This window comes from Gymnogyps californianus, chromosome 5 (genome assembly GCF_018139145.2).
Source record: "Gymnogyps californianus isolate 813 chromosome 5, ASM1813914v2, whole genome shotgun sequence".
Taxonomy (NCBI): domain Eukaryota; kingdom Metazoa; phylum Chordata; class Aves; order Accipitriformes; family Cathartidae; genus Gymnogyps; species Gymnogyps californianus.
In genome coordinates, this window is record NC_059475.1 from 63,698,221 (window position 1) to 63,716,576 (window position 18,356).

General features: G+C 39.5%; 1 protein-coding gene across 2 annotated transcripts; it reads left to right on the forward strand.

The window, feature by feature from the left end:
- Positions 1–242: 242 nt before the first annotated feature.
- Positions 243–18,012, forward strand: WDR89 (WD repeat domain 89). 2 transcript variants are annotated; one of them, XM_050897630.1, is made up of 2 exons: positions 243–301; positions 16,362–18,012. In XM_050897630.1, exon 2 carries the CDS (start codon positions 16,393–16,395, stop codon positions 17,560–17,562), a length of 1,170 nt encoding a protein of 389 aa, XP_050753587.1. In that variant the 5' UTR covers positions 243–301; positions 16,362–16,392; the 3' UTR covers positions 17,563–18,012. The 2 variants fall into 2 exon arrangements, with proteins under 2 accessions (XP_050753587.1, XP_050753588.1); XM_050897631.1 differs by lacking the exon at positions 243–301 and adding an exon at positions 10,837–10,951.
- Positions 18,013–18,356: the final 344 nt, after the last annotated feature.

Here is an 18,356-nt window from a genome sequence, read left to right on the forward strand (position 1 = left end):
GGTTTGTCGTGGGGGAGGATAGGGGTTGCCCACGGCGAGTGGTTTGGGCTGGGAGAGCAACCGCCCAGAGGTGCCCCTGTCCTGATCCTGAAGCTGCCCCTGTGCATCGGGGTTGCACATCTCTTGGTGTATGTGGTGCCCTGTGCGGTAGGGAGGAGAAAGGGGGGGCTCCTGAAGTTTCGTTCCCTCACCACTGTCTTTTCTTTTTCCATTAGGCTAAACTGAAGCATCTTTTGCTTTGCTGATAGTGGTGCTGTCTGTGTCACTGGTAAAGCGTGAATAAAAACACTCAACTTACACTGTGAGTTTATCCTGTTACTCAGTGAAGCCTGGAAGCTTAGGAAGACTAACTGTGCTCTCAAAGCACTCTGAAGTCTCTTCTCCCAAGTAACAAGTGATAGGACAAGAGGAGATGGCCTCAAGTTGCGCCAGGGGAGGTTTAGATTGGATATTAGGAAAAATTTCTTCACCAAAAGGGTTGTAAAGCATTGGAACGGGCTACCCAGGGAAGTGGTTGAGGCACCGTGCCTGGCAGTATTTAAAAGATGTGTAGACGTGATGCTTAGGGACATGATTTAGTGGTGGACTTGGCAGTGCTAGGTTAACAGTTGGACTCAATGATCTTAAAGGTCTTTTCCAACCTAAACAATTCTGTGATTCTATGAACAGGGTGTAAAGGGCTGGTGGAGGGTTGACACTGGCCTGGTCACCCTTTCTAGCTTTGACGCTGTGTCTGGTAGAGACTGGGCTAGGATTGAGCCTGGCATGAGGCTGGGTCAGTGTATTGCTAATTTGGGCAGGCACATCTGATTAGAGTTGTGACTGGCCACTTATGGGCTGTCAGGGTTAAAGTTAGGACCTGTATTGGCAGATAAAATATGTTTATTAAGAAGTTATGCTGGTAAGTACCAGCTGACCTCACCTAGGTTTGGTGAAGATGGGGATCTTTTTTAATAATAGTAGCAGTCTAAAAAAAAATCTGGAAAAGGTCAGAAGAAGAAATAAAAGTTTTGATTTGGGTTTTTTGTTTGGTTGTTTTATTCCCCTGGGAAAAACTGAAAAGAAACTTTTTTATGTTTTTGAAAAAAAAAAATAGAGAAACTGCTGCCAAAGTTGTAATACGTATACCCTTAAATGGTGTTTTGTATAACCAACAGGTATTTCAAAATGTGCTGTGTTGGAGAATTAACTTTTTCCTACAAGATACAGGGAGTGGAATTGTCAATGCTGTGTTATATTAAGGACTCATATTGCTTACAATTATATAATTCCAAATTAATTTTCCCTAGAATGTATTGTATATTCAGAAGAATGCAGAAACACAAGGTCTTTTCTTAGTATGCTGGGTTTTGGGTCTGTAAAAAATTTGTTCTCAAAACTAAGCTGTGTTAATGCCTTTTGTTTCCTAATATTTTAAATGGATTTCCTGTTTGAGAGCAATCATCAGATTCAGTGAAGTGTGTGTGCAGAGCAGCTCCAATAAGATAATTGTCATTGTCGACAGTAATTGAAAAGGTTTCTGTTCATGTGTATCCCAAGGATTGCTTTCTAGTTGCTAATTTTACATAATGCTTGTTTAAAGTTTACATGTTGGTTTCTGTTTGTTTAGAGTTAAAGACTATGGTAGCTATTTGCATTTTCCTCCAAATATCTTTTTATGGGGTCAAGGAACAGCCCTGTAGGGAAGGTGGGCCTAGGACTCCTCGGCGGCCTCTGCATCCATAGACAGTGACGTGGGGCCTGGCTGTTTTCTTGTGTGTTCTCAGACTTTTTGGAAACAGTTATCTTCTTTTTTGCCACATAAGAGTTCTGCTGTACATGGGATGATCAGTGATGTTCAGGTAGTTTTTGAAATGCCCTAAGTATAAGATTATTGTTTTAATTTTTTTTTTCTTTCACTGTATCAGTCCTGGGGACAAGAGTCCTTTGCTGGGCAGCCCTAGGATCTGGTCTGTACCTGACTTGTGTGGGAGGTCTCATGTAAAACCAGATCGTTGTTATGTGCTGGCAGTACTTCCCAGCTGGGTTCTACAGCTTTGACATGCTTTTACTGTAACTGTACAAATAATGAGATTTCTGAGCTTTTCTGAAAAAAAAGCAAAGCAGAAGGAAATCAGCACTACCTTGCTGATTAGCCATGTTGATGTAAGGTCACCTGTGCAGAGTTCTAGGACTTGGTTTTAATTGGTGAGTGAAAAGACGTCTTCTGTGTGGGTCAGGTTCTCCTGTGTGAGGACAAGTCTGTTAGTGGGTTTCACACTAGACATAAAAAAAGAGTGTTGAGACTTGTGAATTGGAGACTTGGCAAGGCCAGGTTTTGGAGATGAGTGTGCTTTGTGACTTCCAAGCAGTTTAGGTGCAAGATGGACCATGGAGGACATAAGAAAGACAGGAAAAGAGCGTGTTGCCTATAGCCATGTGGGGCTAGGAAGTTCAACTTCAAACATGCCTTTGCCCTCTTCAGACTTTAGCCTGACCCACTATCCACTTCTCCCTTAGCTCTTCCCTTTCTCCTGTTCCTGTACTGTCTCTTTTCCTTTAACAGAAGGGTTACATAAATACTTGCTGGTGCATTTTCCTCTCTTACTTCCTCCTACCACCTCCTTTTCCTTGCCCTTTCTTCCTCTCAAAGCTGCCCTCAGACTGTTCCCTCCTTCCCACCTGCAGCTGTTGAAGCCCCGGGAAAGGACAGCTCTACTGCAACACTTTGCACCTACAAACCAAGCGGACTTGGTGCTGGTTCAGATCTGTCAGAAGCATGTTTTGTTAATTTGGGGGGCTGGTGCAGTCAGCATGCAGAGATGGGACACGTTCAGTGCAGTCTGTAAAGAAGCTTAGAGCATTTAATTTAGGGCTGGTTAGTTAAATATATGTGGAGGTAAATTGGTGCATGGACATGACTGACCAGAGTGCGCTGTATTAGCCTTTAAAATAAATGGGAGGGGGAGGGATTGTGAAATTGTATGTAGAAGATGGTTACTTTGGTAGATAAAGCTTTAGACTGGGAGTGAAGGATGTCTGATGCCAAAATGTTGCCTTCAGATTAAATTTAAGTAGTTTGGATTAACCATTTCTATGATGTATTTTTGCCTTAGCTGATACTTCAATGCAAGTTTCAAAAAGTATTTCAGTGAGAACAAAGCAGGAGATGGGGGTGGACAGCTCACTGGAAAAAGAAAGTAAGCCAATCTATAGCACTGAAAAAATCATGCTCAAATTGCAGGACAAATACTGAGTAATTTCATTAGGCTGTTCTGAAGGCCCCAGCATAGAATGTGTTTTCTGTCCTGTTTCTAGACCTTACGGGATATTTGAGTGTTTTCAACAATCAGAAAATTTTTTAAGTAGTGGCAGGAAGCAAATATTGGACAGCTAGCCATTTTAACAAGTTCACATTAACATTTTCTTAAAAACTCTTCAGTCTGATATGTTTTTATTGTTTCATTATCTCAAGTGTTTAAGTCCAGAAGGACTATTGCATTATCTAGTCTGATCTCCTTTGCAAGATAAACCATCTGTACTGTTGTTTATACCCTTTACAGACTTTACATAAATTTATCTCCCCTTTTCACATTAATCTGAAGGCACTTCTTGCAGACTGTTAATATTCTCAGATTTTTGTTATTTTTTGTTTATTACACTATTTGTATTGTTGAAAGTGTTTTGAGGTGACGTTAATGTTTAGTTTCAGACTAAAAGTTGCAACAGATAGAGGAATGGAAGTATTTTAAAACCTCTTAGTCCTTATTGTTTTGCTCTTTGAGACTTCTTGTTTTATATAAGACTTCACTGTGACCTTATAAGGGCACTTCCTATTTTTCTTTAATTCTCTAGTTTTCCAGCTAAAAGAAAACTTAATGAAAAATCAAAACTAAAGGGTTCTGGAAATCCTTTGTTTAATATAGCAACTGAATCTAGCAACCTGTGAAAAAACAGGTGCATTAAAACACTCATAGTTCTTATGCTAGATTAAACTAACTGATTCAAAAAAATTAGCTTTAAAGTAGAATGATTTTTTTGCTATATTGTTAATCACCTTTCTTGCAATTTCTTTTTTTTCTTCATCAGAATCTTTTTTCTTTGTTTTTTTTAGTTGATTAGCAACTTTTCACTTGCACCTCTGTCTGCAGCTAGCCATAACTACTGTGATCTTTCTTTTTTCCTGTGCCTATTATTTCAAGGCAAAACCGTTGCTTAGCTTCTTCTTAAAAATAAGAAGATGTAAAAGTGCTGTACAATTGGTAAGCAGTTAAATTGGTGAAAAGACAACCTAGCATTTAACTAAAATTGGCAAACTGCTTGCTAGATGGGGTTACATGCTGGCAGTACCTGGAATAGGAAGCTTCAGATATTGATCACTTTTCAATAATTTGAGGATCTTTTCGTAATAAGCACGTATGTATGTTTGTTGCTATGGGAATGACTGAGTGAGCTGGAATTAAGTGTTGTTATTTCTTTGTGGAATCAGAAGGGACAAGCAGATGGCTGTGAAAGCAAAAATTCTAGTTTAGAAACATACAGCTCTTACTAGCAAACCTGACTTAGTCGAGTTTTGTATACAGTTTGTGGAGGATTTTTTTGAGGTAAGTGAAGCTGATTTTAGTTTACTCGATATCTGTCATCTAAGGAAGTACATGACTCAGTTTTGAAAGGGGGAAAAATAGATTTAACAAAAAATTAATTCTAGTGGTTTAATGTTTTGGGTAACTATTACCATGTATGTGTATTGAATATTCCTGCTTCAGGAGTGTTCATAGGAGCCAGACGTGAGGGTAATAGTTTGAGAGAGGAAAGGTTTTTTAGTTGTTGGATTTGGTTTGTTCCCCTCTTCCCTGGGAAAATTTAGTGATGGGTGTTTCTGGACTTGACACTTGCTGGGTGCTTAAAGAGCAAACACAAACGCACAAAAGCGAGTTGTTCGCTGTATGCTTCTGTGTGCGTTGCATGGAAATACCAGAGTCACATCTTGTGTTGTCATGAAGTCTGAAAGATCAAAAGCTCTGAACTGAATTCACAAAAATGAGAATTTAAAAAAGAGCGTGTAACTTATTTTTAATCTCTTAGATCAGAAAGAAAAAGTTGCAGCGTAGTTGAATTTGGGGTTTTTTTCTTCTTCAGTTTTTGGAGCTAGACAGTTCTAAGTGAACGCTGTCATTTTTGATTAATAGTCTGATTTGAGGATCTGAGGCTTTTAAAAGGAAGAAAAAAATGCTGGTACCTTAATAGCGTTCTTTGCAGTACTTCAGGCTTATTTCCTATGCCTTGCACTCTAAATTTTTGTTTCCTTGAATGTCACTCTGTTAGAGGAGACAATCAGCTTATCGTAACCGATGAAAATTAGTGTAGAAATATATAAATGTAATAAAAAGGGTAAGTGCTGTCCTTTTGAATTGCGTGGTCTAAATCTGTGACTGTGCAGCTCCTTGAGGAGTGATTGAGCTGCTCCTGAGTGGTGGTCATTGGTGACATCAAGTGGGCTGAATGCGAAATAACAGCTTCTGTCCATCGGACGCCCTTGAACTTCCAACTCGCTGTGAGATTGCCTTAGTGCACGTGTTCTTAGCTACGCTGATGTCATGTTTCTGTTGCGCTGGGAGATGCAGTCACTGCAGGACAAAAAGTCTTCAGTTCTGCGTTGTGGTGACTGATAAACATTCAAACTTGAGAGGGAGGCATTGCATTTTCCATGCAACAGCCTTTGCAAAAAGATGTGGCTGTTTGGAGGGGGCACGCTCAAGTCCTTAGACTTTTATCCTGACAATTTCGGGGGCGTGGAGAGAGGAAGCCACCTTAAGCTGGAAGTTGCATTCTCTCTGTGCACATACATACCCTCTTAGTACGGTCTTAATACTGCTTCTGAAACTGTGCGGTAAGCAAATGTTGTGTCTTGCTGTTGTCTGTCCAGCCATGTGGTATCTTCCAGAAAGAAATGATGAGCCAGCTTATCTCGTAGTTGCTTGTTTCTCAGTCTGCCTTCCTATTTGTGTTCTTTGCTGTACAAGGGTAGTTGTGGGTGCCACACTGATGAAGTTATAAAAGTAGATGAAGACAGTCAAAGTTTTTGCCTCTGTTGTTCTAATTGGAAACTATTTTGAAAGATAAACTTTATAATTTCTGCTCTAAATTTTATTTATGGGCAGTTTATACTCTTAAACTGTTGTGCCAGTATTGTTCTTAAGTAGCTTCCCTCCCTCCTCAGCATTTATTCCTTTGATGTATTTGTAGATAGTAATCATATCCCCTCTCGGTCTCTGTCTTTGCCAAGCTATACAAGGCAAAGCATCCCAGCTACTTCTTGTAAAATAAACAGTCCATTCCCTGGATCATCTAACCCGTCCTCCTCTGCACTTGATTATGGTTTAGTTATCAAGAGATTGGCTTCAGCAAAGAGCCCTGATGGCAACCTGCTATGACCCTGTGAAATACGGATTGACTAAAGCATTGAGAACAAACACGGCTTGAGAGCAGGGTTATTAAAATGCATAAGGCTCTTGACTTTGCTTTTTATCCTTGTCTCGTTTTGGGGCAACAATGTGTATTGAAGATGTTGGAAAGGTCTTTGTGGGTCTCAGAAAAGTAAATTCCCCACCCAGGTCTTATGGGTGCTAACAAAAGCATATAGTTTTTGTTGTGATGTGCCAGCAGGGATTGTCTGTGTTGCTGCATACAGTAGGTCTCTTGATCAGAAAGTGGTGGAGTGTCAATACCTACATACTTGCTCTTTTGTCCTTCCCTTTCGCTATTCCATTTCTTGTTACTGAGTCCTAAATCACTCTCGTAGTGAAAAAGAAGTTGAACGTCAACTTACAGTGCAGTATGGTGGAAAATCACTGTGCACTTGAATGTTATAAAAAGGGAAAAATTATTTTTTTTATCTGTGTATGGCATTGGTGAAGCTAGTACTGGAGTGCTGCATATGGTTCAAGTGTAAACACTGTCTGAAGGCTCTTGAAAACAAAGAGCTGAAGAGAGTGCCTTGCATGGGTACAATGTACACATACTTGATGCCTTAGCATCTTTTATGGAGACTGAAAGGTAAATTCTCTTGAACAGGGTAGAGTCAGCATAGCTCTAAAACCCTTTATTTCAGCCTCTTCCATCCTTCCGTTGTCACTTAGATGACATCTTTTCTTTTTGTCTGCTACAAAGCATTGAAAATTGAGCTTAGGGCATGATAAGGATTCAGCAGAGCCTCCAGCTGTCAGGCTGCACACAAAGAGCATGTTTTGGAAATTGATAGTCTGTGAACTGTCATGGGCACACAAGGATCTCCAGCTTCTCCTGTTGCTTTGATACTGGAGAGGGTCTGACAAATTACCTTGATGTGGTGATATTCTGGAAAAGCTAAATATAAAAAATGGATATTGTAGGATGTGACTGGTGAAGATACCTTAGTGATCTGTATGTTCCTGGGGAAGCAAATGAGGAAAATGAGAAGTCGTTTCCCCTGCTTAGGCTTGACAGATGTTTGCGCTTGCGCAATACATCTGGAACTGCAGAGAATTGCTTAGGCAGTGATGTTAGCCTAGTGTTAAAAATTGCCAAGCACACAAATGTTGTGTTTGGAAAATACTGGTGCCACATCTGCACATGTAGGGGAATATCTTCTTATCAGTTCACCAGCAACATCCCTAGTGAAAATGAGAACTGTAGTAGCTGATTTAAGTTTGGGTTTTTAAGAAAAGAGTCTTGAAAACATAATAGTCTTGCGTTTTGAAGAATGAGCTCTGGTAACGAAGTGTACTTAAGCTAAATTACTGTTGTGAAAGAATTTCTAAAATATTCTGGTAAATAAAACATTTTATCTCATTATAGGTATTTTGGCATGTAGGAGCTATTTTTCCTGCTGTAGCTAAGTTCCTTTATATCCTTTTATTATGGTTGCTGCTAAATTTAGGCTGAAATTTCCCAGACTTCCTGTGGTGTAGAAACAAATTCTTTGGAAGAATTTAAGCGAAAGTTATTAATATTTGGGAAGAATCTTCTTACTTATTTCCATTTTTTTTTATATGAGGATGTTGGTACCAAGTGGCAATGTCTAAATTGAAGAAAATAAATGGTGTTATTTCAGAGTCACTAAATTATTCATGCAGCTGCATAAGTAATTTTTTCCTTTCACCTTTCTTCGTAGGGTGGATCATTGGGGTTGCCCATTCATGTGGTGGTTTTGTTCAGCTTAAAATGGCCCTGAAAATCATCGTTCTTGGAGTCCTTTCTTGTAATCCCAACTTGAAGGGACATTGAAGCACTTTTCGATTGTGGAATTTGCAGGTGCATTGCAGTGTTACTGTGACTTTTGCATTTTATCTTGTAGTGTAGATGTTCAGAACAAGGCACTTTCTTTCAAAAGTCTGCTGCTGTCTGTACTTACTAATGTTTGCGTACACAAGTATTATGAGTTAGGCAAATACTGTCTTTGTTGAACTGATTAAGAAAGTAAAAAGTGAATGTTGCATCTTGCTGGGAATTAGTAAGCTGTTCTGCCAGAATCAGGACTAGTAAGTGTTCGTAGTCCAGGCTCTTGTTTAAGTCCACTTGGACGAATAGCTTTATTTCTGTCTTCTTTATCTGTGAGGTGACCATCTTGGTGCATAGCTCTAGTGCCAAGTCAAACAGCAAGCTGTTTGACCTTGTAACAAAAGAAAATGCTGTTAGTGAGGAGGCGTGTGAGGAATAGTTCACAGAAAGGTACAAACCTTCTCTTAGCTGCTCATGGCTATATTGTGGAAATGTGAATGGAGAAAAACTTAATACTACGTGCAGGAGAACATTGTACCCTACGTGTTTGGTTTCTGGCAGTACGTAATTGGGAGACTGATTAGTTCTGTATCTTCTTTCCTATGTTTGTGGTTACAAAAAGTAATGTCAATATGGTGTCTACAGTGGGAGGTGCTCACAAGAGAAAGGAAATTACTTTTCTGTGGTCACTGTGGTCTGATGAGATAAGCACAAATACAGAAGGCTGACACTTGGATTTTCTTCAAGTTTTGCAGCAGGTTGGCTGAATAGCCATGGTTACGTTACAGACAGACACCAGGACACAAAGGTGCTGTGTTCTGAAGCTGTGAGCTCTCTAGCATCTGCTGGAGTTGGGAGCATTGATGTTTGCATAGCACTTGGACAGCAAAGTCTTCTGGAGCCGTTGGGTGCACACATCATCCACCTTCCGTTCCTTGTGGGGGTGTTAACCGATATCCTGGGTCCCATCGTAGGAGGAGGTGGTTGTTAGAGAAAGGGTGAGTGTCGCAGAACTGGCCATGACTTCCCTGGTAGATGCTTACCCTTCTTTTAGAAGGTGATCTGGATGCCTCACCCCATATGTTGTTAGCGTGCTGGGCTGGAGTACAGGTTAGACACTGTCTGTGCCTGGGAGGAGAGGGGAGAGGGAGGAGCAGTAGGCACAAACCTCGTATTTGACCCCCATCTCAGAGACTTGCTCCAGCGCAAAAGCCAAGGCCCAGCGCTAGGACAGTTTTCCTGGCAGCTCCTGCCTATTCTGTAGAATCCACCTGAGGATGCAGAGTTTGTCATTTACCTGTTCAGGGGCCGTGAGCCTGCAATTTAGGCATAGATCAGCTTTCACAGAGGGTTTTTAGATGTAGTATTCTTTACAAAAGTAAAGAAGACTATCTAGAATTTAGAAGATAAATGTCCCGATTACAGTATCTCTTTCTATAATTTAACCTTTGCCTGGGAATCTTTTGGATTTGCCTTTATAAAATAGGATTGCTTCTGCTGCAGCTTCTGTCAGCTTGATCTGAGAATAGCCATGAGAGTAAAATAGAGCATCTCTTATCCTCTTATTACTTTGCAGTCTCCTTTATTGGATGACCACCTCATCAACACCTGGATGCAATAACATCCTCTACCTTGTGAGGTCACTACTGGGAAACCTCCCCCTCACAAGAAAGTTCTCAATGGGATCCAGTTGCTCATGTCACTGTGATTTTGGTGACAGAGAGCTTACTTTGCTGCTCCTCTGTTAGTAGGTCTGTGTCACTAGCATGGAATTGAATGAAAAGAGAAGACTGAAAAAGGAAAATTCTCAAACGTGTTTGAAATAATATTTGACACAGCTTCTTAGAGTATTTATAAACTGTTTCCCCTGTTTTATGTTAGGGTCTCCTAAATTGTACTAGAGAAGGTAGTTTAGCTATCTGAGCATCAGATTTTAATAATTTTGACTTAAATTTGAAGCCAAAATTAGTAATTTGAGCATTTTTATAGTTTTGTATGGTGTTTTCTGGCTTATTTGAATTTTTTAATTGTACATTGGATTGTTCTACAGTTAGATTTTTCTTATGATGGCTTGTCATCTGAGTCCTTTGCAGCTCTTTACCATCTCTTTTGGTTCATGAATTTATATCAACAGGCGTTCAGTTATTCAAGTTTGAATGTTAATTCATTGCAATTTGGACCTGAAGGCATGCCTAAATCTTCTAAATCTTGCCTGCCTCCACTGTATTTTCCAGTGTTGGATGCAAAATCAGAATAGGTCTTTCTAGTTGGAATGCAAAATCTTACACCAAAAAACTAATTTTAAAAGTTTTATTTTGATGAAAATATTCAATGTATGGTTTTTATGATTTATGCATTTAAAACTATGCTTGATCAAATCCAAAAGTTGTTTTTGTGTTCTCTCTCTACAGATATCTGGTATAATATTCAAAAAGAGGTTTTGTTTCTGTATTGACATGAACACCTGCTTATGCCCCCAAAAGATGAGTACACAAAAGTTGTAGTTTCCTTTTTTTTTTTTAAATTATTGAACCCCAAAGCACTGAGCACCTGTGACTTTTTCCCTTTGTTCTCTCCTAGCTCTGACTCTTTATTTTTTTCCTTTAACCAATAGTGTTGTTTAAGGCCATTTCCTTGGTTCTCTGTCCCACCTACAGCTCTTCTCTCCATTGCTGAACAGGATTGTACGCCCAAGGTCCATACTGGTGGGAAGGTAGGAATTGATTTCATGGAAGGCAGATAGTTTGGTAGACCTCATATTTTTTGCTCTTCCCATAGACTTTGTTGTGGCAGTGTTTTATCTTTTTCCTCCTTTCTGCTCTCTTGATATAATATTTTTCTCTGTACTGCAAATGCAAAATGATGTGGAGTTTTTTTCTTGCTGTGCTTTACGTTTGGAAACTAGATGTAGCCAATTTGAAAGGATGAAATAATTCTCTTGGCAGTTTACATCTTGTCTCTGCACTTAAGCGCAGCCTCTCGCGCATCTTATTCCCTTCCTGCTTGATAGACTAAATGCTATTCTCTTTGCCTTAAAATGGCTTTGTGGGAATGCTGGAAAAACACCTTATCTCTCTGCTTTGGTAAAATAACAAAATCAACTACAGGAGTTTGTATCCTGCAGAAATTATGCATGCCTGATGGGTGTTTTGTGCTTCCCCTCAGTGCTTAGATCATTTGGCTGATCCATCTTCTGTTGTGAAGTGGTGCCAGTGAGGAGAGGTCTCTAAAGGCATTTTGCATTAGTGAAGTGCAGCGTACTAATGCGTTCTCCGCAGCCAACCTTGCGCTTTGCATTTTTGCTTTAAAATGCAAACCACATTTAATGTTGCATGCGTGAATTGCTTTCCACTGCTCAGAGCTCAAGGTTTGTTCTTAGTTTGTTCTTGAACTTTTAATAATTGTGAAAATAAAGGGAGGGTCTGTTTGTATTGTTTATAGTAGGAAAGAACAGTGCAAGATTTCATCTACTGCTTTTCAAATCCCTTGCTATTTTTGGTATTTGACCTCTGCAGAGAAGATTGCCAAAACTACAGGTTGTTTTCATTTTTATTATGTGTTTCTACCCTCCTACTCATAAGTTACTCTTATGTTACTGATTAAATCTTTGAGGCAAAGTTCCATTTCTCCCATATTTTCCACAGTATTTTTCAGAGGTAGTTTTATGTTTCTATATGTTGTTGCACTAACATTCCCTTTTGGAAATGAGAACTATGCAATTTGGCAGCATCTTGTGTACACCACTAAAAGGAGAGGGAAAATAACTTATGAGTTGTTGGTTTGTTTTTTGAAAAACTTTCTAGATTGAAGAGGACTCATGAGTCTGTTGGCTTGAGTTGAGACTGCAACATTTAGAATACTACACAAAGAGCACAGCAGTATATGTTGAGACAATATTAAATGTTTAGTTTGTGCGGCTAGGTGCTTACCTTTCATTTCTCTGTCATTGGAAAGGCCTGCTTTCGGCACCCCTGACTGTTTGCTTCTAGTCTTGCTGTGTGGCTGTTTCCACACTCCAGTAGTGAGAAATACACAACAAAGGCATCTGAAAATCCTGTCCTGCCTCTTTGGCATCCCTTCCACTTCGTGCCTTCTGTTCTAAAAATCAAGCTTATTTCTTTTTTAAAGGAGCTTTGTAGGATGCCATGGAGGTCAAAATATTTTAGGTTATTTCAGAATACTGTATTTATTCTGAGTTGCCAAGATGTAATGAGTTTTGAGTGTCCTTCAAGAAGCTTATTGTTTCTGGTAGTTGTGATATCATTGGAGATGTGCAGGGGTTGCATGTAACTGTGAAGTTAATTCATAGAAAAGATCACATGAATGTAGTTCCAGAGGACTAGCTACAATAACACAGAAGTTTCAGGGTTAATTTGTAAAAGGTGGCTTTACCTTGTTCAGGGGATGCAGATGTGAATGCAGATGAGAGATGCAGCTGTTACACACAAGGAGTGGTGATCACTGAGGATGGGATTGGACTTCTGTTTCAAACACAAGTGACTAGCCATAGCCAGACACCTTCAGGCAGATACTCGTGTGTCATCCAAGTGGTGGTGTTTTCCTGGCACCTTAACATCACCTGGACTTTGTCTGTGTTGAGACTGTAGATCCAGACTGTGGGCCACTGTGAGTTGGAATAAGTGAAGAACCTGAATTTAATTAAGTACCTCATGTTCTGAGCAAAGGAGGTACCTTGGGGAAAGAAGAGGTTTTGGCCAGTGCTCTCTGCAATTTCTTCTGAGACTGGAACAGTTCAAGAGCAAGCTGTCTGTCCCCTATAAAGTCTTTGTGTCAGTTTGTCACATTAGCACGAGCAGTTTTCTCATTGATCATCGCAACTGGCTGTTGTGCTATATCCAAATTGTGTCAGGTTTCAAAGATACTGACTTGCCAAAGGTTTCCTGGTGACCGTAACAAAATAGATACCTGTGATGTCAAAGGAGTGCTAAACTAGAAGTGCTTCACTTCTGTGGTGCAGAGCACCATGTGCTTTGTAGGTGGCTGCAGTCCAATGCTTAGTTATCTTCTATTGTGTTTGGAAGACCATTGTTTCCTATTTGTCTCATAAATTTAACACAGATCCTATTCCTGCCATTTAAACTTTCCCATCAAAATACAACAGTGACTTCCCCTTCAGAAAAGGAAGGGCTGGCAGCTACACCCTGAAGTTTGAGCATGTATTGTTTATATAACCTTCAATCACGATTTCATAACAGTCTGAAGACTTTCTTACTACGGCAGACATTTTACTGAGTTTTTAGCAAAAAGCCTGGGTGCCATCAAATGCAATTTTAAGGCTTCTTAGTTGTTGCATTGGAAATAGAATTGAAAACTGCACCCTCCAGCTTTCTGGTGATATAAATTGCATATCTATCTGGAAACATGAACAGCATTTTCTGGTCTTTCAGAATAGCTGTACCTCTGTCATTCGGGGGTAAAAGCTTAAGAGCTATTTTGGACTAATTTTATTTCCCAGAAAATATTATTAAATCTGAATGAACATGCTTTTGCAGACTCTGGCTTTTTACAGCTTCTGGGTACTTGTAGAGTTCCCTTGCCCTCCCTTCCCCAGCAGTAAAAGCTCTGACATGAGTGTTGTCGAAACTGCTCATTGAATAATATTCTCTATCAAAGTCAGTAATATTTAAACAACTGCAGCTTGCTTTCCAAATGGATGACGTTTGTCAAGAACATGTTTGTTTGAGTTTACTTGGCCTTTTGAGTATAGAAAGTCTGAATATTTAGAGCTTGAAATTCAGGTCAGTCTGGAAAACTACATTTTTCTTACAAAAAGTTTACAGAGAGAACCCAATTTTTTTAGTAACCATAGCACTACAGGATAGCTGGTTTATGAAAACTCCTTTCTCTACCTTCAAGCATGTGTTTTTGAAACAGCATTTAAATAGAAACTTCCACTGTAATTCTTTAGTAAATTGGATTAAGTAGAAGTTGTCCTTATCAATAATATTAGAATATTTTATTTCTTAAACTCTTAATTTGCATGGGAATTTAATAGTTTTGTGTTTGAGCAGTGTAGCAAGCAGTGTTTGAGAACAGTTCGCTTTATGTAATAGTTCTAGTAAAAGCTTGTTCCATTTGGGGACATACCCAGAAAGTAAGTAAGGAGCAAGCTCTGTGGGTAGGGTTGTACGCAGGCTAATGCCAGAAAACATGTTGAACTTCTTCTCTTCAGAGAGGAAAGGAGTTTCCACAGGATGTGTGCGTTTTATGGCAAAAATTACTTGTAGATGTGCTCTGAAAGGTTGCTTTGATGTAGAAGATTAACCTGGAGACCTCATTGTCAGGATATTACTCAGGCAAATAGCTTAGTGAGATTATTTGTGACTTGGGAATTAAGTTTTTATGAGTGTGCCTACTTAAGCTGTTTTTTAAGAATTTGCTCATTTGTGACATGGCGTCATGAATATTCGTATGTACCAAATAGGAGGAGGGAAAACAAAACCCTGAAACTACAAACAACACCAAGAAGAAGAAGCAGCAGAATGCAGTTTTGTCATAGCAACTTGTCCTTTGTTGCTGGTCTCTCATGGACCGTTAAAATAATTACCCTAAAACAAGTAATACATGGGAACTTGCTCATTCCATCCCTAAAAATCCAGCCTGAAGAATTTGCAGAAAAATTTATGATGGGACAGCTGGGAAGTCATGAGAATATTTTCTTGCATGCTGTGTCGGCCTGATTTTTATGCCGTTTCTGTTTTGGATTTTTTCAAAAGGGGTCCTTTCATGCATGTGGTAACTAGGATTGGGTGCTGGCCTAGTCCTTAAGGAAATAAGGAGATTTTTGAATACTGCTTTACCCTTATTTGCATTACCTGAAATATCTGTACCAGTGAGAAGTCACTGGAGTGTTGACCCCCTAGAATCTGCTGTGATTCCCTCAATGTTTGTTTTTCTTAACGCAAAAGAGTAGTCTAATTGAACCTGTAATTTTAACAGAAGTCATTCATGTGGATGGTTATGCTTACTTAACATACCCCACCTACATCTTTCTTTCAAAAATGGTTGCAGATTGTGAACTCCCTAAAACTGTGTATTGTCTATGATGGCAAATATCTCATTTTAATTTAAATGCTTCAGTACTTTTTCTGACTCTACATTGATGGAAGCCTTTACTGCAATGACAGAACTGAATTTTCCTTTGTGTTACAGAAAAGAGATCTTTTTTTTTTTTTTTTTTTTCAGGGCACACCATTTTTTTAGAAGAGAATCTATGTATGAGAGGATTGAGAGAATATTTTTGAATTTTGTTTTTGCGTGGTAAAATTTGAATTTGTGTACATCACTGAAATAGTATGGGTTTCTAGGAGGGTTCAGTAGTGCCAGACAAGAATTGCCTCTGAAGGGAAGATTTTTATCAGTTGCACTAAGAGCCAGCGTTATGTGGTTTTATAGGAGGCTCAAAAAACATTTAGGTTCTTAGGAGAATTGATGAAAAAGCCAAAGGTGCTTAATTCCAGTGAATTCCACTGATGTCTTGTAGCCTGTTTAGGTGGTCTGTGGTATGCTGACAGATGTTTATGTGCGTCATTGGGCACCGAAATACTTGTAAAATAGCTCATCTGGCCATTTCAGGCTGTAGTTCTACATAATTTTGGTCTTGTTCTCTGCCTACCCTTTGCACATCCCCCAGCAGAAAAGTTCACCTAAAAAGTCTCCTGCAGTTGTACTGATGCAACTGTTTGTGGGCTGGGCCTCCTAGCAACTTTTTAGAACAAAAATTATTCCTCCTTAGGTAGTGGTGATGACTTCATTTTCTTTCCACTTGTGGAGAACATCACTTTACTATTTACTTTATAAAAATAATAAAGCAAATTTAGCTAAGTGGCTTTCACAGGATTCACAGACTGACTATTTAATCTTTTAAGGGGATTATATGATGTAGTGCTTACAATCACAAGAGCCTGAACTCCTTAACTCGGGGAGCCCTTTCCGGTTCTCTGTTTCTGTAAATGAAGTTGTAGTGGGTAGGAGATCAGGATAATTGAATTTTGGCTTCATGCGTTACCTCTGTGCAAGATGCTTTTTCATATATATTTTTAAAGCTAGTATTATTTCAGCATGTTATAATTAAAACTCACCTTGGATTTTATTTATCACAGGTTTCTGACAACGTTAGGAACAGCATTTGAGATGACTGCAGTGGAGAAGATTGAGGAGCAGCTTGCTAGCCTGCGCATAGCAAAACGTTCTACGCTAAGTGAGGAACCTGCTTACTTACTGGATATAGATGTTTCCAAACCTGCTCAATCTGAAAGCAGTCGCTTTGTGGCAGTTTCATGTTCCAATAAGTCAATTAGGGTATATAACAGGGAAACATTAAACTTCCTGCGGGAGTACAGTAGCTGTCCTGGGATACTTAATGGAGTCAGATTTGCACACGCATGTGACAGCATAGTGTTTTCAGCATGCAGTGACGGTACAGTAAAATGTTGGGATATTCGTTTAGCAACTCAGAAAGCTGTGCAGATATTTAGTGGCTATCCTTCCAATGTTTTCATCAGTTTTGATATCGACTGCAGTGATCTCATAATTTGTGCTGGAACAGAAAAAGTTGAAAAGGACACGTTCCTGGTGTTTTGGGATGCAAGAGGCGTTACAGACTGTGCCAGCGCAACTAAAGAACCCTTGGGAGTCTATTCTGAAAGTCACAATGATGATATCACTAAAATTTGTTTCCATCCTATCGAACCCAACTTGGTAGCTTCTGGGTCAACCGATGGGTTGGTGAATGTGTTCGACATTAATGAGGATAACGAAGATGATGCTTTGATATCAACTTGCAATTCAGATTCATCAGTAAGTTTTATTGGCTGGTCTGGCAAAGATTATAGACAGGTCTACTGCATGACACACGATGAGGGATTTTGTTGGTGGGACATTGCTCAGTTAGATACCGAAGAACCAATAACACTATTGCATGTTCTGGATGTCAGAGACGCAGTCTGCCTTGAAAACGACAGCTTACATTACCTGGTAGGTGGCTTGTACCACGAAAAGGCAGACAAACTCTTTCTTGTTGGGGGAACGTCCACAGGAAACATTCACCTAATCAGCTGCGGCACCGATGGGCTGAGCCGGGTGGGTACCCTTTGCGGAGGACACTCTGCCACCGTTCGCTCTTTCTGCTGGAACCTGACGGATGAGTCTCTGTTGACGGGTGGAGAGGATGCTCAGCTGTTGCTATGGAAACCCGGAGCTGTGGAAAGGTCCCTCGCAAAGAAAGCATCTATGAAGATTGCTTCTTCCGTGCAGAAGAGAGTAAGAGTTCACAACAGCTCCCTCAAAAGCAGGAAGAAGTAAAATACTGAACGTGGGAATCTCTGCTGTGTAGCGTGTTCCTGGTGTTTAATCTCTCAGGCAATACTTGGCTGTGCTTTATTTGGAGGTATTCTGTGGAAAGAACTACGATGCTTGAATTCTACCTGGGAATGTATTTCAGTCATCAGAAGAATGCCTTTTTTTGTTTTGGTTTGGTTTTTTAAGTCGCTAATATTAATCAGAAAGGAGTAAATGTTTGCTCTCGAGTTCTTGAACAATAGATCTTAAATCATATTACATAAAAATGTTTCTGTGGTTGTTTAATGTCTCAGCCAACATTTTTAACGTGTAACATAGGCCTGTGGCTTGCATAATTTGTTACCTTCCCACTGAAATTCCCTGGCATGTTTTAAAAGCTTTTGTATTTCATGCTGTATTTTGCTTTCTTTGCAGAGAACTTAATGAAATTGCTCAATATATTAAAAGATTTTATGTCACATCTTAATGCCTGAGGGAATTACTTCTTGATGAAACAGAAAATAAGTCCTGTTTTGCACTGTCATATCACTGGTTTATAACAAGCTCATAAAGAAGCATATTTTTCATAGCAAAGATATGAATGTATTCAACCAAACAGGAACACGCGATTCCAAGCAGCTAATTTTTAAGAGTATGAGAACTGTTAAACTGGCATTATTTAGGGCATATTTCCTGCATGAAGATACCCAAGAATCTTGCAAGCAGCTTCATTCTCTCCTGGTAAGTGCATCTCAGGGGGGTGCACCTGGAAGACTGGGGAGATCTTCAGTGAGTTAAAGAAATTGATAGGTAAAATT